This window comes from Thunnus albacares, chromosome 5, assembly GCF_914725855.1.
Source record: "Thunnus albacares chromosome 5, fThuAlb1.1, whole genome shotgun sequence".
NCBI lineage: Eukaryota > Metazoa > Chordata > Actinopteri > Scombriformes > Scombridae > Thunnus > Thunnus albacares.
Genome location: NC_058110.1, coordinates 22,786,282 through 22,809,614, shown reverse-complemented (window position 1 = coordinate 22,809,614; position 23,333 = coordinate 22,786,282). Strand labels below are relative to the sequence as shown.

The 23,333-nt window shown below is 42.8% G+C and overlaps 1 protein-coding gene across 1 annotated transcript in view; it reads right to left on the bottom strand.

Annotated features, from left to right (window-relative positions):
* The window catches only part of plxnd1 (plexin D1), a 61,389-nt gene that overhangs the window by 1,972 nt on the left and 36,084 nt on the right, over positions 1–23,333 (bottom strand). Inside the window, exons 16-35 of the mRNA XM_044351129.1 lie at positions 22,799–22,978; positions 22,309–22,393; positions 21,872–22,141; positions 17,229–17,378; positions 14,206–14,320; positions 13,465–13,572; positions 11,714–11,826; positions 10,562–10,666; positions 9,343–9,473; positions 8,231–8,429; positions 7,969–8,115; positions 7,662–7,818; positions 7,192–7,295; positions 5,234–5,297; positions 3,884–3,918; positions 3,165–3,269; positions 2,813–2,976; positions 2,584–2,731; positions 342–482; positions 145–219 (exon numbers count right to left, since the gene is read on the bottom strand). Of these exons, the coding sequence (XP_044207064.1) occupies positions 145–219; positions 342–482; positions 2,584–2,731; positions 2,813–2,976; positions 3,165–3,269; positions 3,884–3,918; positions 5,234–5,297; positions 7,192–7,295; positions 7,662–7,818; positions 7,969–8,115; positions 8,231–8,429; positions 9,343–9,473; positions 10,562–10,666; positions 11,714–11,826; positions 13,465–13,572; positions 14,206–14,320; positions 17,229–17,378; positions 21,872–22,141; positions 22,309–22,393; positions 22,799–22,978 (2,596 nt within the window). The remainder of the gene's footprint in view (positions 1–144; positions 220–341; positions 483–2,583; positions 2,732–2,812; positions 2,977–3,164; positions 3,270–3,883; positions 3,919–5,233; positions 5,298–7,191; positions 7,296–7,661; positions 7,819–7,968; positions 8,116–8,230; positions 8,430–9,342; positions 9,474–10,561; positions 10,667–11,713; positions 11,827–13,464; positions 13,573–14,205; positions 14,321–17,228; positions 17,379–21,871; positions 22,142–22,308; positions 22,394–22,798; positions 22,979–23,333) is intronic.

Sequence of the window (23,333 nt, the reverse complement as noted above, 5' to 3'; positions counted from 1 at the left end):
ACTGATACGTCACGCTCTGATACACATCTGTGAAATATAATACAGCACACAGGGTTGACTGAAGCGTTGTAGCTGCTGGAAAGGGCCAGTTTGAACATGAATAACATATCTAATCAAAAAATGAAAGCACGAAGAGATTCTTACCTGGTTTCTGTATCTCTTGGCATATTTGTAGATTTCTGTCAAGGCCAGGTTGGTGTTGAATTCGTTTCTGTATTTCTACACGATAGACAACAGAGAGTTGTATTAGATTAAAATTCCAAACCTAAACGTGCATCTAATTGCAGACTTTTATGGAGTCAGATGATGACAAGGGAGGGCTTTCTGAACGCTTTACTCACTCGTGACTCCTCAGCCAGGTGAGCGTTCATCTCCTGCTCGCTGAGAGGGGCCATTTCCTGTATCTGCTGGTAGTAGCACTGCACTCTCTTCTTATACTCAGGAATCTCCTTGGCATACAGCAGCTTGTTGGTAGGGGAGTCCTGAAATAAAATAAAATAACACATTTCAGTCAGGACATTCACATAAATGTTTTAACCATTTAAATCTGAGCATGCTTTAACACCCCCTGAGCTCATAAACCTTCCTGGAAAAAGTCTGAGACACACAACATTTAATGAACTTGGACACATAGTAAAAGAAACATTGAAAATTACAGCTAAATCCTGATACAAGAGGAGGCTGCGGAGGTAAAGGGAGTCACATTTCTGATAGGCAGTGGAACAGTGAGGATGAGATCAGTGTTGTTGAATGCGGACTAAATGAACGCCACATTTTTATATGGACTGCCTTTTGTGATTTGTTGTGAGCATACATGCAGCATACACTGTTGTGTGTATGCAGCATGTGACTATAAAACAGCTTCACACGAAGGTCCATATATGGCACAACATCAACCTTTACTGAAATCCTGAGGGTAGATTTCGAAGCAAAATTAATTATTTTGCACCGGACCACCATGTTTGATGAAGAGATTTGTGCATTATTGTGCAGTCTGCAATGAGGTGCTAATGTCCTAATATGGAGCTGTTCATTTAAACTGGATATTATTTAAAATCTAAAATCTAAACCAGCCTGAGCTTAGACAATAGAGGGAGGGAACGGTTTCCTTTCGACACAACAGGAGGCTCAAAAAGTCAGAGCCGGAGAAGGAACATTCCAGTCTAAACAATACTCCTTCATACCTCGGCCACTGTCTCCGCAGTCACTTCAAGCTCTCGCACTGGTGCTTATTCAAGCAGAAAGAAAAGTAGCGGGGCTAAGAGGTTGTGTGCATATTCAGGTTTTAGTGGTGACTACTGTTGTGAGCAACTGTGTGTAGGTCTTTGTGTGTGTGTGTGTGTGTGTAAGAGAGAAAGTAGGACAGGGAGAAAGAGACGGGCAGCCTCAGTTTTCAGCATCAGTGAATGTGCTTACAGCGCACCTTAATATTTCTATATGTCATGAGTTATTTGTGTCACCTAATGTGTGTTTGTTTGCATGTGTGTGTGTGTGTGTTAAAGGTGATGAGGGACAAAAACGCTATGGTCACAGTCACTCCTTCTGATAGGGAACCCTCTCTCTTCCTGTCCACAAGGTCACTTCCTACTGTTCGCCCATCTGCCTGGTAACCCCCCTGTGACCCCGTGGCCCGCCATGTCTGCATCTCGCCAGATAAGAGGGTTTCCGTGGAAACAGCGAGCGTTGCTTAGTTTCCTACCCCTCTCTTTCTCACCCCTGCTGCGCTCCTGCTAATCCAGACCCCGTACCCTTCATTGCCCTGTCCCGAGGCCATCACACACACTCATACGCATGCACAAATAAGCCACTGTAAACACTCGAGGAAAATGGAGAGGTGTGTCATGCCAGTCTCCTTGACATACAAGAGAAAAAATGGCCACATCCTTGAACCCCATGACTCCACAATACAAGCGAAGCCAGATGCAACATGTTAATGAGGAAGCTGCAGACGCACTTTATGCTGGGGCTTTTATGTATCTGCCTGCATGTAAATGTGAGTATCGCTACCATGAGTGCATTGGCTCTTTGGAACCGAACTGGAAGTATATAAATCAGACTGTTACTCAGTGAAAAAGGAGCATTATTTGATGAGTCCTTGGTTCCCTCCAGGGAGGAAGCCAGTCAGAGAGAGACAGGAAGCAGAGCATGCTCAGGGTCACGGTGTCTGAGGGATGAGACGGATTTGTGAGCAGTGAGGACATTGACATGCAAGCACACACACAGAGACACACACAGACAGACAGACAGACAGACAGACAGACATATGCATGCCTGAACACACACACACACACACACACACACACACACACACACACACACATACACACACATACGCACAGCACAAAAAGAGATCCCTGGTGCTCATGACCTTGGATCAGTCGACCGGGCTGAAATAACATGAGGAGAGGTAGATGGAGCTGACAGTCTAGAGGCTTAGGGATGAGGGTTCACAGGGGGGCTCTGGAGGTATGTGTGTTTGTGTGTGTGTGCTATATAGATAGATAGATAGATAGATAGATAGATAGATAGATAGATAGATAGATAGATAGATAGATAGATAGATAGATAGATAGATAGTCTCACCTTGCCTAGCTGCAGGTCAGAAATGGAGCAGGCATCTATGAAGGCCTGGGCGATGACAGACAGACAGGCGTCCATGTGATCCGTCTTATCGATGTCAAACACAAACTGAGGATTCTTCAGGATGTTCACCCAGAAACGCAGAGGTAAACTGCACGGAAGGGAAGATAAGCTTTTACAGCCGTGTACTTGCACTGCAAAGTGACTTAAATCATAGAGTTCAGTCATCTACCTGTTGGTTTTCCAGATGTGCAGGGTGTCTGGGTCCGTGATGCCCCGTTTGTCAGCCTGCTCCTCCAGGAAGTCAAAGAAGTATTTGATAGCCAGAGGGGGGCGGTCCGGAGGGATGCTGAGGATAGCCTGAAAGAGGTCATCCAAGAACTTCTGAAGAGTTCCCTGTGGAGGAAAAGCGTAAAGGCAGCTCTTACATACACAGAGACATGGTTTCATGGCATGTGGACATTTTTAGATGACTCCAGAGGCTTATATAGGCCATAAAAGCATGAAATTGAAAGATGACATAGATATCGAGCTGTGTCTGTTTGTGACGTTGACAACGGAAGCAGTCTCTTCTTTCCGCTCACCTTGGTAGACAGCAGGCGTGTCAGGTAGATTTCAGGTAGGACCTTCTTTCGGTGGCTCTGCCTGTGCGACTTCCTGGTCTCCATTAGCTCATCATGAGGTAGGACCTGGAACACAAGAGGTGAAAGGTCACCATGCTGCACACAGGTTGAAGCAATAAACCCCCTCATGAGTAGCTAAATGAATGCTCTACTGTCTCTGCTGTCTCAGTTGGCAAAGGGGAATTTTTCTGTTTCATGCGTTAGACACATGATCCAGAAACCACATCAGGGTATTTTGAAGCGGTGAATAACATGCAGAATTGGGGAAGTGACAGGAGTTAGGAAATTCTCGAGATTGTCTCTGGTTGCTGTGTACAGGATCATGTATCTGACTTGCTGACACACGTCTAAATTCAAATTCACCTACTTGTGTCAAAAAAAGGACTACAAAACTCTGTCTGTAAAACTAACTATTCACCCGGCAAATTGTGTTCCAAGGAACTCATTATTCTAAAGTCAAAGGGCCCATATCTTGGCTGACGTTTATAAAAGAGCTTAAGCGGCATTAGTGCTGTCATGTCCTCTCAGCAGCTTTCCTTTTCACCTCCATTCACCCCCGTTCTCTCTGTCGTCAGGCCTGCCCCGTGCTGACTAACTCTGGCACACACAGGAAAAGCTTTGGTAATAAACTCGGAGACCACTTATAGAAACATTCTGATTACCTATGAGGAGAAACTCACCAAGTGTACATACTTCTCGGTATCCAGATCTTTGACTAGAGAGAAAGAGACAAAAAAAGAAACATACACTGTGAAACAATGTGTAATCAGCAAGGTGGAGACCTGAGAGGATGAGAGGAGACAGGAGGAGGGAGCACAGAGGAGTATGACAGATAGGAAGGAGAGAAAAAACAAGAAGGAGATTGACAGGAGAGCAAGGGAGATAGAGTACATGTGAGAGGAGAAAGTGATTAAGGTGGACTGTGGGCCGGAAGGGGAGGGGAGCTGTCTGAGAGAATGAAAGAGAAAGATTACGAGTGAAAGGAGAAAGAAAAGAGAGAGATTAGGCGAGACAGACACACAGAGTCTGTGATTGGTTCTGGAGCCGGCGTAATGAGATGGTAATGCTCGGCCAACGCTGGGAAAGAGCATTAAAAACCTTACTGGTTTATATATAGATATAAACAAAACACACTCATGCACATGCATGAACACGTACACGAATACATGTAGTCGCACATCCAAACACAAACATGAGTGCAGACACAAAGACAAACAAATACAGTAAATTATTGTACACACACAACAGAAAAAAAAACAAACAAAGACAGCCATTTGTGCTGATACGCACCCACACACACACACAAACACACACACACAACTGTATTGGTGAGTGTGTTCTCATTACACTCAGCTCTGCCAGAGATGCTCCTACCCAGCGGGCCTCAGTCCAGACCCTCAACACTGATCACAGGCAGGCCGGACAGTGTTTTATATTAGCCAGGGAGCACTACAGGCTCATAACACCCCCTTGATGCTTTGAAGCCTGAGCCAGGTTTGGCCCCCATAAGCCTATTTTTGGCCAAGTATGAATGAGAGGAGCGGCTTTGATGGACAGAGACTGAGCAGAACTGAGCTCTGGTCTGGTACTGATTATATAAGGTAGACCCCAGACAACGAATGGACAAACCCATTAAATACTGTATGTAAACTTGTCTGTCAACAGGCAGAGCAGGCATTATATTCTGGGTTGGGGGCCGACTTATGCCGCATTTCATCCCACAAGCTGACATTTGCTAATGGAATACGTGTATTATATGAAGAAAGAGCGCTGAATGAAGCGGTAGCATAACTTCTACGAGAGGCGGTAGAGTATGTGTTGAGATTTATTAGGTGCGAGTGTGTTTAGATGTCAGCTGTGTCTTTTGAGGACAGGAGGGTGTGTGTGTTTCTTGCGTGTTTACATGAGCGTATCGTGTTCCCGTGATTTACTAAGCATGTGCTGTTTCCTGTGACGGAGTGAGTGCATGTATTTATCCAAGTGTGTGTGACAAAGCGACAGGGGTGTGGGTGTGTTTGAAGGTGACGTACCTCTCCCCAGGGTGTTCTCTTTCTTGTCTTTCATGCTCATGGCCAGTGATGCCCCCTCTGGGATCTGGGAAGGGAGAGAAGAAGAAGGAGGGGAGGGATGGAGGAAAGACGAGAGAGGACAGAGGGCACGGGGTCAGAGGTGAGTGGGGGTGCACCAGAACAGCGTCATTAAGCATGCCCTCCAGGGGAGTGTGGTGTTGAGAGGTGCGTATGTTTGTGTGTGTGTGTGTGTGTGTGTGTGCGTGTGTGTTGGTCTTGCGTGCATCTAGAGTGGTGGCAAGTCTGCGGGAGCCTGGCTGGGCTCATTAAAGTCAACCCGCAGTGAAATGGATTGAACAGCCTTGCCGGTGAACCCGGACTGTTAGTACACGCTGCAGCTCACTGCTTTCACAGCTCTGTCCCCATGGCTCAGCAAAAACTAAACAGAGCACTTAACAAGTACAGGTAACAGGTCAAAGGTCGAGGGTCACTGAATGTCTGTTTACTTACGCACAAATGAACGTAGACATAAGCAAACATACACGCCAAGACACCCTTAATGGGATAACAGCATTAAGGTAAGTAAGCAAAAAGCAAAAACAAACTTGTTTCTGTTTCTATAAAACTTCATAATGAACACATTCGTATTTCCTAAATATTTACGGTATATTTATTGCATATGTAATTAATGGTTGTATAATTTATTGCATCATTGAGTCGAGTAATTAAAAGTAAATCATGTGGAGTACTTTAATTAATGTATATCTAATAATGAATGTGTGTGTATGCATATTATTATAATGCAATGTTTATTAAACTACATCTATTAGTTATGTAAGGGATTATTTGTTAACTGTGGTACACAATGATAAATTATTGCAGTGTGCATTAATTAATGATTAATCAAGTATTGTAAATATCAGATACAACTTTTAAAGGACTCATATAATGTTAGTTATTATTTTTAATCATTTATTGCGCAATTAATTTGCAATTACTGCCATAAAGAGTTGCTTCTTAAATAACATAAAATCCATTACTTAATTATTTAAAATACCATCAAACCATTATCAAAAACTTAGTGTTTAACAATGAATGCAACATATGAAGTCATTAAAGTCCTCTTCCATTCAAAAAAATATGTTTTTCTTGTTGTTACTTCACTTGGATATTTGAGTGTCACTGTGTGGACTGATGGATGTGCAGAGTTTGACACTAGAAGGCTGTTTTCACATCCATCTGGTGAAGGCGGGAAGTTGTGCACCTATAGTACGAGCATGATTTGTGACATCACTAGTTTGGAGCCGGTCATGGTCCAGTATGCAACCTACACGTGTGTGATGTGGAAACTTCAAGCTAACTTCAAATTAACAATATTTGCATATTCATAGATTCTGGACTTTTTGATGAGGGAGAGGGAATATTAAGGAGTATAGATTTCAAGAATTTTTAACAAGATAAAATAACCTTTTATGGACAAACAATTTCAGTCCCAAGTTGTCATTCAAAGCATTTCATGTCTTAAAAATGTCTGGAAGGGCTCCTTCAGTTAAGTATTAACATGTTGTGATCATTCACAATTAACATTTTCACATATTTACTGATTATCATTTCTTATAAAATCTTACCTAATTACTGCAATAATTACACAAGCACACTGTATTCATATTGCATGTCTAAATGCAGAATCTGCATAACAACAGTGTGAATGCAGAAGCTCTGTTATAGCTATACTGCATTAAATCACCTGTACATAAAGAGAAACGAGGTAGAGCAACAGACACACACAGATGCACCTACAACGTACAGCTACCCTGAGTATGGAAAGTATCCCCCCACCCATGGATAGCCAGTGACACCATTTACACAGAGTTCTCACCTTCAACACCCCCGCTGTTGCTGTTACAATATCAGGGATATACAGGTACAGTGGGACAACACCCACCACAGTGGTCTCACACAAACACACACACACCAACCTGATAATGGAAGACTGTGTTGAGTTTCTTTCGGCCATCCTCCATCACTGAAGAGTTATCCAGGTCCTGCAGAAGCTTACTATTGCTGCCAGAGTCGAACCACTCTGAAAGAGAGAAACGTGGGAGAGAGGAGAGGAGAAGAGATATTAGAGAATTTCATCCTAAATTTGGAAAAGAATATGTGAGACATAGGGCAGCCGTGCTCTAACTCTCCGTGTCACGACCTGTGGAAATATTCTTGGGCCATTAATCAAATCAGCTCTGCAGGCTCCACAGCTTTTGAAAGCAATAACTCTTTGTGATTATTACTGTACACTCTCCTCAATGTATTCTGTCGTTTATTATATTGCAGCCTCAGGTTAGTTGAGCTTCATGAGGGGAACTGACCTTTTGCAAAGGAGATTACTATATCTCAGAGGGGTTGGGGAGGGGGGAAAGGATGAAAATAATCAGAGAAAATGTGCTCTTACCCAGGTCTACATCCTCTGCTCGGGGCCACTGGGAGAATGGCAGGTTTTTATAAAAGGCTTCTATGATTTTTTCCTTCACCTGGCAGATTGTGTCCGTATTCATGACCCTGACAGACAGCGAGTCCATGCCACAGCCCTGGAAGGATACGTTGATGTTCTGCGAAAACAAACACAGATCAATACATTTTAAACTTGAAAATATCAGCTTGACTCATAAAGTTTTAAATTTCAGCATGAGTTTTGTATTCATAGATCTTCTGGCCCTCTGAGCTTTAAAAATCAACACTAAGGATGTTAAAGATCAGACCTGTGGCTTGGCCTCAATATTCTCGCGGAGCAGCCACTCCTCATTGAGGGTGTAGCGGGCCTTTCCTGTGATGGCGTCTATGGAGCCCTTGTTGATCTGCTGCTTGATTGCACACAGCAGCAGAAAGAAAGGCTCACCCACTGTTTCCTGAAGAATGTGGAAGAGTGGTGGAGTCAAACATTAGCAAACCAAGAGATATCATTAGTAGTTTCTGAAAAACAATCTCATAACTTTACTAAGCTTCCTTCTTTTCCATCATCACCTTGAGGTAGCTGTACATGCAAATGGACATCCAGTTGGTCAGCATTTTCTCCACGACAGACTCAGTGCGACGCAGCATCAGTTTGGGATTCTTGGAAGCCGAAGCATCGATCAGGTCCACAAGCAGATCTTTCATGATACTGGTGTAGTACTCAAGTTTACCATGGAGGGCAATGGTGAGCAGGGACGCCAGGCTGCATCTTGATGGTGAGAAAACAGATTAGCAGAGGAGACAGATGAGCAAAAACATGCTCTTACAAACATGCCCTGTCAGTGTGAGTGTGGTCAGTGGAGATTTAAAAATAACAACATTACAGAGACAACAACAAAGCGTATTCCTCCCCACAGCACCTGAGACTGCAGAGTCAAATAAAGGCCTGATCTAATACAGGGAGTGTCTGGGTGAGTAAGTCCAGAAGTGCTGGGGATTTCCCTAACAAAGCCCCTTTAATCCACGAGAAAGAGGCTACATCAGTCAGTACCAGGGATGTGGTCTTGCCTCTGGAATTTCTCTCTGATTCTCCACAATGAATAGCTAGTTTTAGGACACTACGACCAAAACAGCTTCACTGAGAGATGACCAAGTATTTACAAGGCTGGAGCAACCATTTTCCTGAACAGTTAAGCTGTTGTTGTGCGGTGCGCAGCAGCTACAGGCGATAGCGTGATGAGTAAAGAATCTCCTGTTGTAAACACTGAAAAAATACACAATGCAGTGCAATACAACAGCTGTAAAATAATTATTAACATGCTTACAAAACCTCACTTTACTTTTGGTTGAAACTACTGCTTTGGTTGTGAGTGTTGCTGTTGTATTGAAAGGTGTTTCCGATATTTTGTCCACCTCATTTACATATATGCTTGAATGGAATATTTCCATGCAAAATAAGACTGTCAAATACAACAACACTACTGCTGACTACAGCCTCAAAAATGGCCGCAGAGCTGAATCAACATCTTCATCATCATCATCTTGTCAGCAATGGTATAATGGTAAAACTAAATCTAGTAAATCTCTAAATTCTATCGATTTATTGGCCTTAACTCAATCAGGATGGATGTGTTCTCTGTTTCTCCTTTAACTGCCAAACATGTATCACTTGAAATAGTTACCTGTCTCGTACAGCAAAGTCCTTCTGCTGTTCCAAGGCGTGGACGAAGGTGATCAGGAAGTGCTTGTTATTGAGCAGAGTGGAGAACAGAGTGATGCCCTCCTCTACATTAGGCCTCGTGGTGTTGGTGGCCTGATGACAGACGAGGGAATGAAACAATTATTTCTCTAGGTCTCTTCACCTAAACTGCATTACACACCTGCTGTGCTCTCCCAAATCTATTTCACCACCTCTTGTCTCGAGTGACCCATCTAGTGAACACTTCATCTTTCTATCGCATCTCTTCCTTCTGTTTCTTCTTCAGGCACCTCCCTCTCTGGTTTCCTCTACAGTATCTGTATCTCCCGCTCCGGTCCCTGACTGCGTGTGATTGTCTCTAAATGTGCAGCGTCGACTTAATGAGTATGGCCTATCTATGGGTGCGACTAAGCAGCAGTGTGATGAAGTCTTCCCTCTGGACTGCAGCCATATGGTGTGGTTTGCAGCCTGACAGAAGGAGAACAGGGGTGTCCATTAAGATAAATGCCCGCCTGTGAGATTTATTTGCTGTGACCTGGAAAACACTTCCTGGGAAGACGATGTGGATCCAAGGCACTTCATCACCGTTAGACAGACTCCCCCGGCTGCCGACCCAAAACTAGCACTGGAATCGTTACTTTCTCCCTTTCTAACGTGCGCGCACACACACACGTACACGTCCTTTCACTTTCAGCACGCATTTGCACGGAGGTGTTTGAAAGTGCATGCTCTCTCTCCCACTACCTTTGAATCTCTCACTACCGCCCGCCCCTCCAATACACACACACACACACACACACACACATACACAAGCAGAAATGGATTTCCATGAAAAGCACACTGTTCGGTTGTCCAAGAGACAGTGGGAAGTGTGTCAACAACCTGCCATCAACTTGGTGGGCAGTGCATTGCAAGCTGAGCCTTTTTTGTGTCTCACTCACTGGAAACCAATGAATGACATGCATTAGTATTCATGTGTATGCACAAGAGCATACAGTATACGAACATGTTCCACACACACATACTAACAAGCACACAAAGGTAAAAATTCACAGTATGCTTTTCTTTACTCCTCAACAACAACCTCACAGTGGAACCTTAATAAGCTTCAGTGTGACCCATTTGGGAAGCAAGGAAGTGAAAAAGAACCTAAATCAAGGCACTCTGGCAGAAGAAAACATCCTAATGGCTTAACCCCTCACCTGCCAGTCCTGCAGTAGCGGGTGGGTCTCTGGCAGCGCTCGAGGGCCCAGAGCATCATTCTCGTAGACAGGCTGGACCAGACTCTTCTCATAATCCGAACACATCTGAAACCGACATAAACACACACAGGAAACTGTAATACAAAGTCAGTTCTAGTCATAAACACAGGAAAATAGATAGACAGGGAAAACAAAAAGAGCTGGCCTTGAGACTTTGCAGACTGGAACCAAAGGGCAGAATTTCTTATTGAGGCCCTGAATAGGCCCTGACTGACCATGAAAAGGGAACATGACACCATGACACGAATCATCACGAGCCTTAATGGCTGTAGAGACAAACTGACCCAGAGCCAAGAGGCAGCCTTTCAACTCATTCTGTCAAGTCAGGACAGCTACATTTGGCTTGTGTGTTGACTGTGTTTTAGTCTGTGTTTAAAACTGCTTTGTGTGTGTGTGCGTAATCTAACAGAACCAGACGCTCTTGTGAAAAAACAAGAGCATGAAGGGTTGCAAGTTGTCCATTTGCTGTCTAAGAAAACTACAGAGAGACACTACCGAAACAGCAACACTTTAATTTATGTTTCTCTCCATGCAGCTTTTCAACACACTCCCCACTCACTTCCTTCACAACCGAAAACAGTGTCCAGTATCCACTGCAACAAACCAACACGGCTGCCGTTGCGCAAGACCCTGTATACTTGCAAAACTGCGCGGGTGTGTGATCTGAGGGAAGAGTGTGTTTTGAGAAATCAGGGGGAAAGTTTCCCTGTCTCAGTGCCCGTCATTGTTCTGTCTCCTTGAAAGACCATGCCTGTGGTTGGAAGACAAAGCCTGCTGAGTTGCGTCTGTCTGTATTGGTGGAAAAACACCCACCCACAGATAGACCCACAGTCTACCTTCAGGGTGGATCATACATCAGAAAAATGCTTACCTATAGAAAACACATTAACTCTCCTCCAGCGTGCCCACACTGAGCTACGCTTTACATTAGATGTCTACTGTATGTTTAAAAGTTCCAAGGTGAATTTTTATCCTGCATATTACAAGCAGTGGGAAATGTGAAAGAAAATATATTAAAACCCCATTGAGAAAAATGGTATTGTTAGTCTGCCAGTCGAGATCAGATCAGCGCAGAGAAATAGGGTTTCTCACCTTGGGGAAGAACGTGCGTGTGACAAACTGTTTGTACTCCAAAAAGGGGATGCCCTGGCTGCGATTCAGCTCCTTGGTCAGGTCTGTCATGTCCGTCTGCAGCTCTGCAAAGCCTGAAAGAACAAAAAAAAAACAAATAGAAAGACCCAAAAGGTCTTAAATACTGGGACTGCTTTAAAACCACATTTGTTTTCAGTCTCTGGTTCCTCAAGCTTCATTTGTTGCTGTGCAAAATGAGTCAGAAATCTATTCGCAGGCTAATGCAATAACCATGAAATTCACTTGGCTGCTGTGGGATCCGCAAGAACTTGCCTGATTTCAAGGGGGGAGATTTTAGATTGGACAAAGAATTGTATCATTTATTTCCCTAAATTTAGTTCCATGTTTTGGTTAAATACTAAATATTCCAAATGCTACAAGCAAAAACTGATCCTCTGATCGTTTTCCTCCCTCTCTCTTTCTCCCTTTGCCAGACTGTGCAGTCCAGCATGGCATGCAGGCAAATATTTACCAAGTGACAATCAGAGCAGCCAAATCCAGTCTGAGGCCCTCATCCAAAACATGTGTGCAGGCTGAGGTTTACATGCTGCAGAAACAGTATCAGCGTGTCCAGACATGGAGTTGAATCGGCATGCTAATATTGAGCTTATTGTAGCCACTTTACTGGATAGCATGTTCTAAGAAAGGATAATGTTCTCCTCTAATAAGACGCTGGAGATCCCTTTATGGAAAAGCTCTTCCTGTCGCAGGATGAGAGACGTATTTGGGTTACAATGCCCGTTTCTTCAGACTGTGTTTGTGTTGAACAGAGGGAATACTACACCTGAGGGATGTAAGGCATAAAACATATTTCATCACTCCTCCGGGTTATTTATCTTCCTGCTCACTAAAGTGTCCTTTAAACCACCAGTCAGTTCACACCGTCAACTCCTGATTAGGAGGCTTGAATACCAAACCTCCCCTCTACCTCGCTTTTCAGACAAATTCCAAAACCCTCTTGTTTCTGTAACCTGGAATATGTCAATTCCCAATCTTCCTTGACTCCCCCTTCTCCTCTGCTTTTATCACGTCTTTCGTCTCAGCAGAACTATCCCTTGCTTTGTGTACACTCACCCTGAACTCAGCCACAAATCTATCCTCGTCCTTTGACTAAATAACCTCTCCTCTCCTTCTCTCCCTCCCACGCCTCTGCTGCTCCTCGGACTCATGGCCCTGACTCCCGCTCCTATCGCTTCCTCCCTCCATTTCTCTTTCTCTATCCATCCCCCCCATCTCTACTCCATAAATCTGGGCGCTCAGACGCGGAGTGGCCTTCACACGGCTTTACTCTAATGCCCTAGACACACACGCACACACATGCACAGGCAGACACAGAGCACACACACACATACACATACAGTCCTATAAGGTAGACACAGCAGAGGCGATGTGGCCGCTCAGTGTGTCTGCGTGTGACTGATCATTTGTCAGACACTGTGTTTTATGAGTCACACTTACTAGGCACAAATCTGTCAACAGTTGTATCTCCCTCCTACTTCAATCTAGAAAAAAATCTCAAACTAACACACACACACAGATATGCACAAACACACAAATATATGTGGTCGATATTTCTGTCTTCCCACAAGCTCCTTTTTCATGTCAATCGACACAAAACATCATTTGAGGTCTGAAGAACTTTGATTGCAGAGCTTGTACAATGGTAGAGGGTGTGTGTGTCTGTGCATGCGTGCGTTCTTGTGCAAACATACCTTTACGGATCTCTTCTCTGATCTGAGACTCCATCTCCTCCATTTGGAGTAGAGTTTTCTGCCAGTAGCGTTCCGCCCTTCGGCTCTTCGTGCAGTACACCACAAGAGCTGAGAAAGAGACAAAATGTTTATATACTGTATGTTTAAAACCCAAAACAGTTATTACACACTGACATCTTCTAGTAAATTAGAGCATCGTCAATGAGATAAAAAATGTGTCTAAAAGATTATGAAGTTATGAAATGCTGTTCAGAAATTGTTGTATATCATCTTCTTTGAGACTGTGAAGAATATTTGCATGAATGTATCTGAATGTGATAAAATGTAATGTAAGTTTGTGAACGGGTAAATAAAATCTGTGCGCACATTATTTCAACAGTTATGTCAAACACAAGTCTAATAAGATTTGTGAATATCTGAGAACAGATTCAAAGCAGGAAAGTGTGTGGAAAATCCACACTTCCACCAATTTTCACCCGTACACCTGCTCCTGCACACACACACAAAGATTAAAGAGTACAGTACACACACACACAGAGACACACATGCTGTAAGTACACAGACAGAGCAGAGAGTGAAGGGAACAGTGGAGTCTTTGTGGTCCGGGTACTGAAGAGGGATGAAGCAAGTGCAGGAAACTATGATCTCCAAATTCCTTTTATCTGTTCCACATCTGGAGTATCCATCGCTACAGCAGGCACACATCCATCATTTGCTGGTAAGCATGTGTACACAACCTACCCACAGTACACAGCAGCAGCAGCACGCAGCACACTACAATGGATACCACGATGGCCAACTCGCTGCCGCCAAGCTGCACTTTGGCAATGGTGTGACGGAAGTTCCCCACTTGTACCTAGAAAGAGAAAGACAAGAGAAAGATGTGAAACTGTCCAGATCTCCTTTAAAATCTGCTTCCTCTTTTTTCTTTATTTTCCTTTATATTTATACTATATATTTATATTTACCTTCAGCTACTAAACTACAATATATCTCATCCTTTCATGTATATTCTTTTAATCAGTTTCTTTATCAATTATTTGTTTTTCTTTTTTTCATAGTAGTAGTAGTTTATTTATCGACATAAACGTTCTGTGAAAACAACATTTGTCAGGAAAAAAAACATAATTTCTTACATAAAATGTTACATTGTTAACAAAAACTGTCTCTCCTTCTAAGCACTACAAATATAATTTGCCACAAATATGGTGCCCTTATGAAACACAACTCATGTGTATAATCATCCAACCAGAAGAAGTCATAAGAAATTAAGGACATCTTAATATAGCCCTCAAATCATCATAATGAGCAATAAAATTCTCCTAAATCACATAACAAGGCCTATCTTCTTCAGGGAGACCATAGAACGCATCCTACCTGTAGCTAACAGAACTGTGTACATTCATATAACTAAACACTATATTTTTCTATATGTTTGTAATTTAGATTTGTACCAGATGCCAACAGATGATGTTTCCTTATACATAAGGAGCTATTTGTGTTTTCGTGAATATTACAAAATAAAGATGTCATCTTACTAGTCATGAGATTTTTCTCGTGAGCTGCAAGTTACAAGTTTACTCTGAGTTTGTGCAAAGTTGCAGAAATGGGAGTGATGTTTGTTTTCTTAGGGTTTGTTAAAAGCTGAGAGGCAGCATTTTTTGATGGGCTCATGGCGAGCAGCTGACTTAAGGCTGAAGCAAGAATAAAGAGAATTATAGGAGTCCGACAGAGGGGAAATAAAGGCACGGACTTCCTTCTCAAGATATAAATTATTTAATTTTAGCAATAGTCCTCAGCTAAAGGAAGCATGATTGTACCACCCTGGACACTTGGATGATAAATGATAGGGTGGTGTCAAATATGACCCTTTGTTGTATCTTTTTCTTAAAAAATCTTCTGTAAACCTTGTACAATGGCTACGTCAACACTGTGCTTAATAATGATTGTGCCAATTAAGTACATTTGAATTTGAGAGAGAGATAGACAAAGACAGAGGCTGAGGCAGAGACGGACAGAGCAGTAATGAGGATAGACACTAAGTGCATTAAGTATTCCTTGTAGTATCATGTAAAAATGCATGCACTACAACATAGGCAATTATTAATAGGAACAAAATTGCGTGATGCCCACACACATGCACACACACATGAATTTTTACAGACGCAGGTGCAGACACAGAAAAAAAATTACACACTGCAGATTTTGAAAAATGGTCTCTCGCTGCAATGAGCTGGAGGAGTCACCCGGTTCAGAGTAACCCAGATGTGACAAGAAAAGGACTTTCACTTCTGCGTTCTGATTAGTCAGCAGGGTCTCTGTGGTCCCTCCTCACATCCTTTCCTCTCCTCACCCAATCCGAACATATTTCATAAAAAAGAGCCTTAGATAAAAAGCCTCCAATCCTCCCACCAAATCCCTCTTACACTGGTGTTACTCTGAGAGGGAAACTGGCTCACTGGGCTCCTTCCATCTTTCTTTTTCAGGTCCAGGCATTTATTTACCCAGACCAGCAAGAGAAGGCCTTCTTCTAGAGACTTCAACATCCAGGCCTGGTGTAATGGAGGGGAAAAAGCCATTGTTCTATGTTCCTGTTTCGCTTGGGGCACAAAAACACTGCTTCCCTACATCCACTTCTGCAGCTCAGCTCCACGTCAGAGCCAAGCAAAACACAGGCATGTAAAAATAGATCTGCCACCGAAAGTAAGTGAAGAAACAAATGGCCATAAGCTATGCATCAGCCAGACATGTATGCATTTATTCAAATGTGCCGACACAAAGGAAAATATACGTGCGCTCTGTATTTATGCTCCTGTCGAACGTGCACACAAATCATCCTCACTGCTCACGTGCAGGAAGGAGATGCAGGCAGCCCACCCATTTGTGTTATGACATTTCATTTGACCCTTGCTCTGCCTTTATGTCTTTGCTAATTGCCTGTGTTTATTCTCAGACATCCTGAGAGACAGTTAGCGGTGGGTGCTAGAGCGAGCCACAGGTACGTAAGAAGAGATAGAGAGAGAGAGACGGAGAGTGAGAAATGTAATCTTTCCCTCTATTTCTGTGTCAAAGTGGGGAAACTGTTCTTACAGTACAACTCAACCGACAGACAGAGAGACTAACATATGTTTCTGAGCTATTTCAGCAAACCACTCACAGTCTGGCCCATATTTAAATATAGATGAATGCCTTTCCCCCCTAATAAATCCCTATCAAAACAGACCAGAATGGACAACAACAGATGGGAAACATGGGCATAAGAATGAGAGTGTCTGGTTTTATCAAGACTGCACAGGGCGCGACTACAGCACGTCTTGATTAAGACCTTTAATTGTAATTGAAAGAGCTTGGAGACAAAACAAAAACACAAGCGAGGAGTGAGATCATGTGAGCCGACAGCATCTGTGTGATAGGTGATTGTGTCGATGATGACATACAGGCTGATAAAGGATTTAGGAGATAAAGGGGTAAACATTTCACTGTTCTACTTTGGCATTGTGGCACCAAGTGACAGCTCACCACCCCCACTGACTGCTGATTCATAGTGACAAGCTCAGAGACTACAAACCATTCATATTGCATAGAGAGAGACACACACATATCATTGACTGTTCATGGACCTATGCAGATCAACGAACCTCACAGATGGTTTGACAGATGGGTGATATCCTTAAATTATCAGGGTCTATCGAGCAATATTTTTAACACGGGGCCGTGAGTGTATTTGCATTTTATTGTAATGTTTTACATGCTTCCACACTTACAGTGACAGGCAGCTCTCCCTCGCTGGAGCTCAGCAGTCCGTTGATGGTGCAGTGAAACAGCTGGTCGTTATGGAAGCTGATGTTACAGGGATAGGAGCCAATCATCACCGAGTATTCCTCCGGCACCAGTTCCAGATCGCTCGGCCCTTTCTGTGCCAGAAATGAACAAAAACAGCCGTTGGTCAGTCAGTGGTAAGAGACCAGAGGGGTCTGCTTCGACCAGGCGCAGATAACATTCATAAAGGCCACAGAAGCTTTACCCACACACACAAGCAGACACATAGAAACCGAGCTGGGGCAGGACCATCATACAGCTGTCACACAGAGGAAGCCAGCAGAAAACTCATCAGTTTGGGCTAGAGTTCAGCTTAAAGCAGCAAACATTCCCGCTGCCTCTCTCACATGGCCAGAGAAGTTTCTACAAACAAACCCTCTGACAGCCATCCATACGTCTGCCCAAAATAACTTTCTCAGGGCCTTTACAAGAGCCTTCTGGAATAAGCTGCACGGTCGTTTCACTCAATCACTCAACCTCTGTCCTGTGTCTATCCAGGACCTGCCTCTCACTGCTAAATTCTAGTTTAATTAAAGGGGTAATACACAGCAACAACTGTTTGAAAAAAATGACCCTGATGATGTCATATTGATGTCATCAAGGTCATCTCAACTCAGGCTTGGAAAGTATAGATTTATAACAGAAAGCCTGCGTTACAAACGGAGAGCATGGAGTTTAAAAGACGTGGGTGTTAACCAAGCAGGGAGGGTTTAGTGAAAGTTGCATTATGGGAAATGTAGGAACCAGAGTTTTGGAGTTTGTTTGATTTTAATGTGGTGTCTTTTGCAACCTTCTGGAAGTGCAATACTAAATCAGTGGAATAGCCTCTCATTAGTCTTATAGGAACATTTTGTTGTGGTTAATTTTGGTTTATTACAACTTATTTTTATAGTTTTCTATCAGCTATAATAACATTGTACTCCTGAAAGTGATTGCTGTATAAAACTTTATTGTAGGTAAAACTAGGGCCGCAACTGATCAGCAGCCATACCAACATGTTTTCTGTTTCTACTGAATGATTAAAGCTAAGCGGGCATTAGCTTGGTTAGTACTTGGATGGGAGACCACTTGGGAAAAACTAAGTTGCTGCTGGAAGTGGTTTTGGTGAGCCAGTAGGGGGCAGTCTTCCCTCTGGTCCTAATAAATCCCAATGCCGCAGCGCAGTAACGGGGACACTGTGCTGTTAAGAGATGCCGTCCTTTGGATGAGACATTAAACGGAGGTCCTGACTCACTGTGGTCATTAACAATCCCATGGCACTTATCGCCAAGAGTAGGGGGTTCCCCGGTGTCCTGGCAAAATTCCCGACCTGGCTCTCTCCATCTGGCCATCTAATCATCCCTCAGTGTAATTGGCTCAATGATTCCCTGCCTCTCCACCTCGAGCTGATCTGTTAGCGTTCTGGTGCAAAATGGCTGCCGTGCATCACCCAGGTGCGTGCTACATATTGGTGGTGGTTGAGGTGAGTTTTCCCACTTCACCGTGAATCACTTTGGGTATAAACATAAAGCACTATATAATTGACAACTACTTTGATAACCCTTTAATTGTTTTAAGTCTTTTTAAAGAAAAAATGCTAAAATGTTTTGGTTACAGCTTATTAAATGTAAATAGGTTTCTTTAGCCCTCTATTACAGTAAAATGAATATATTTGGATTGTGGACCAAAAACAAGAAATTTGAGGTTGTATCTTGGGGTTTGGGAAACATTTTCACCATTTTCTGAAAGCCCAAATGACTGATAGAATAATAATAATAGTAACAATAATAATAATAATTGTTAGTTGCAACCCTAACTAAAACTAAATCAGGAAGTAAACTGTGACTGATGTTTACAACAGACAGTTTAAGTAATAATTTTACTGTTGGCCTTTGTTTTCTCTTCCAAATAAGTGGCTAACCTGAGGGTTTGTTTAAAACCTGTCTGATCACCTGACTACTTGATCTCTGCCATTAATTTGGTGAGTACAATGTTATTATTACCAATAGGAATGTCAGCCAAAACTACGAAAATAAGAACCAATTTGAATTTTCCTTTAATATAAGAATGACAAGTGAGGAAGTATGTGTGTGTGTTTATCCCCCAGTGTGCTTCCTTGCTTTGATTACACCCTCAGGGCCCTGTCCTGTCCCTACTGCAGGATGCCACCCCCCGGGTCTCTGTCAACAAATGTTTCCTAACACACACACACGCACACGCACACACACACACACACGCACACACACACGCACACACATACACATACACATACACATACACATACTCTCATACAAAATTGGTTGGAGCATATTGGAAAAATTTACTGTATAATCCCCATGTAACGGATTTTCACACTCTCCGTCTTCAGACCAAAACAATGAAATCTAAAGGCCAAAACAGGATGAAAGCAAACAAAACCCACCCACATTCCAGCTCAGGTCCTTAATATAGGATCTGGCTGACTAACAAGCTCCTATTAAACAAACACACACATTCTCTCTCCAGCCTCTCTCCCCCCTTTAGGTCCGCCACCAGTGGAATCCACCTTCCTTAAGAAAACAGGAAACAACAGAAGAGTCACCCATGTAGACAGGCTGAGGCAGCGATTCCTGCAGGGGCCTCATCCTGACATACACACAAACACATAAAGAGGAAGCTGCATCATTCAAACTTCCCTGTCTATGCCGTTAGCATGTGCATGTCGTACGGTGTCACAGCCGGCAGCTCTTTAGGGTGATGAATCCATACAGACAGGTGCTCGGATCAGTCAGAGCGCAGGAACATGAGACCTCCCACTGAGCTGCCACTGCACTCTTCCCCCCCCCCGCAGACCCCCAACAGATATCAACACGTTTCAGAGGACAGGGCCTTTGATGTGTTTTATGTGCCTCTGGTTTTATGTGAATATGAATAAAGGAACATTCAGTCCTGTCTGCTGCTCACAGTGGGGGCAGTCATGTTTACAGCAGTGGTGCAAGCAACCCTTAGAAAACACCATCACTTGTTCTGAGGTTTGACTGATGTGGTTTGTTTAAGTCAAGATTGTCAATAGCCTTTGTCAGTGTCTGACAAAAAAATGTAGGCAAATTTTTCGTCATGCTAGTGGCATGGCTCTATGGATGGTAATGTTGGTCTGTCGGTCTGTTGGTCCAGAGTGACATATCTCAACAACTGTTGGATAGATCACAATGAAATTTTGTACAGGCGTTCTTCGTCCCCGGAGAATGAATCCTAATGACTTTGGTGATTCTCTGACTTTTCCTTTTGTGCCACCGTGACGATGACCTTTATGGTTTTTAATGAAACACGCAGTGACAAACTATTAGATGGATTGCCGTGAAATTTGGTACAGACATTCATACTGAACTGTATGTTAAAGATGATATGAAGATTACAAACCAAATGTTAAAATGTGTCTGTGCAAACCACTTGAAAATATCTCACTGATTAAGTTTCACAGTTCTTTGTTTTCTCTCGCCAGTTGGAGGTTTTCTTTTCCGGTTCATGATGGCTAATTGTTGTTATGTCTGCTCAGGTCGAGCCTGAGTAAAAGCTGGTTCAAAAGTAAAGTGTCTGACATTTCTCTCAGAAAACTTCTCATCTAGCATCACCATCAGGTAAAAAATTTAAATTCTTTCAATACTTTATGACTTTATAACAAATACTTGCAAAACATGATGAGTGAACATGATAAATAATCCTAAACATCAGCATGTTAGCGTTGTTATTGTGAGCATCTCAGCATTTCACACAAAGGATGGCTGCAGATTTGTTTTCTTGTAAAGATGGAAAAGGTAGTGCTGTAGTTAATTTGTGCTATTTAGAACTGGGTTCTACTACATTTTCAGACCTGGTTCCAAGATTTTCAAATATCTGGTTTATTAAGCTCAGTTTCTTAACAAATCTCTTACTAAATCCTTTATGTTCTCTCTCTCTCTCTCTCTCTCTCTCTTTTAGTAAAGTACAATCCACAAAATACTGAGGTAGTCATTTAGATGAGCAGCAAATGTGTAATGTTACGGAAATTCTCCTTTTATGTTTGAGAGCCGCTAGTTCTCTAAAGAATCAAAGACTCGTGATGAATCTCTTTCACTTCATGGAGCATAGAGAGAAGGACATAACAGCTTTGCGGGTTGTTCTCTGGCACAGACGTTCAGTGTCTGTCTTTATACCATCATGTAAACAGGATGTAGCAAACATTTCATGCTGTCGTAGTTACAATTTGACAGTAGAAAAACCTAGTTCAAACTGGTTGCTACATATCTGCCTATCATATACAATGTTAGTTTTTCAGTTTTCTTCTTAAATATTATAGTTATAATATTAAGTTTTTATTCTTAGAATGCTCTCAAACTCCAACTTTAGTGCTAAACTATTGCTGCTTATTTGTGTTTTGAATTTGGTCCTTGTTGTTTAAAATAGTTTGAAGGCCTCCTATAAATGATGCTTTTATCAGTAATACAAAAATATCAGTAAAACAGCAGCACTCATCACTTTGGGCACTTGCGGAAAAACATCGGTTTTCTAAAGGAAGGTGAATGTTTGCTTGTCTTATCAACATATCAGTGAAGCACTAATCTGCACTTCCTGTCTCAGCAGTCTCACTCACGTTGATGATGAGTGTCAGTGGCTCTCCAGGGTGGTGTTTAATCAGCTTCTCCTTGTTGGCTGTGAAGAACTGAGGGTCCTCCACATACTCCAAGGGGAAATGACCTTTATGAGGCTCCACCTCTTCTTCCTCTGCCTCATTTTCAGAGGACGAGGGGCTGTCTCCTGTGTAGAGGACTCCGTTCAGGAAGAACTGCACCGAGGTCTGCTGGGACTGGCTAGACGACGGGGACGGGCAGGTGATCATGGAGGGGGAGAGCACTGAACAATGCTGAAGAAGGACCGGAGAAGACAAGAAGGTTATCTATATTTATGACTACATGACACACTTTTCACATATTTTTATTATGTTTTACTTTCAAAATTCCCACGAGTCTGATTATATGGTTGAAAGAGCCTTCTCATGAAAAAAGGAGAACAATTCAGCTGATTACTCACTGTTTGCCCAATTCCCAGCACCTGCATGGTGACACTCTGCACCAGATCAAAACCATGGCCTGTCACTGTGATGGTCCTGCCACCACTGTGAAACACATACCCACACACAGACACACACAAACACATACAGACAGTGAGTCACATCTCAGCCATGACAAAAATGTGACATATTCACACTGGAATGCAAATACTTTGGGACACTGCAGTGACTGCACCAATATGAGAGTGAAACAGGGAAACAGATAGTAATGCAAAACAGCTCGACTGCAGTGAAAATCCGCGTACATGTCATCAAAGACATGCCGCTGCCCTGTCACACACATGCTGTGCTATTTAGAACACAATAGGCAGAAGATGCAGCATATCAGGACGACATTACAGTAATGACTTATGTCAGTGACTCTGGGAGGGGAACCGCAGAGTCATTCAGCTTGAGATGTTTAAGACATTTTGGTTTTAATGCTTGCGGTGTGTGTGCCAGTCTACTTACCTGAGGTAGCTCTTTTGGGGGTGGATTAAGCTGATAGTGGGGTTCTTCTCATAAGTGTATGTGGTGCTAAGTTCAGCACTCTGACAGGGAAGATTTTCAAACTCCACACACACTGTTACTGAGTCAGTGTTTGCCTGCAAGGCTGGAGGCATGGTGCACTCAATGGTTTCATCTGTTTTCCTAGAAAATGAGGAAAACATCGTAACTCCACATCTTCAATCAATCCCATAAATGTTTCCACTTAGAATCTGAGTTATGTTTATTGAAGCTTGGCAGAATGCTTCATACAAACACTATTTTGGAATAGATTTCACTGTAGTTACAAGTAGAGCTGCTGACATTATAAGTGACACTTGGACCCGACTTAAGTTACAAAAATGAGGACTTGAGATTTGATTTAGGTTCAACTAAGGTGAACTCTCAAGTTTTGACCTGGTAAAATCCCGAAAAAAGGGTCCAAGTAGGCTTTGTATAGCCACATAGCTGAATGTTTTATAATAGTTCTGTGCAGCACTTGGTGTCTGCTATGTAAATA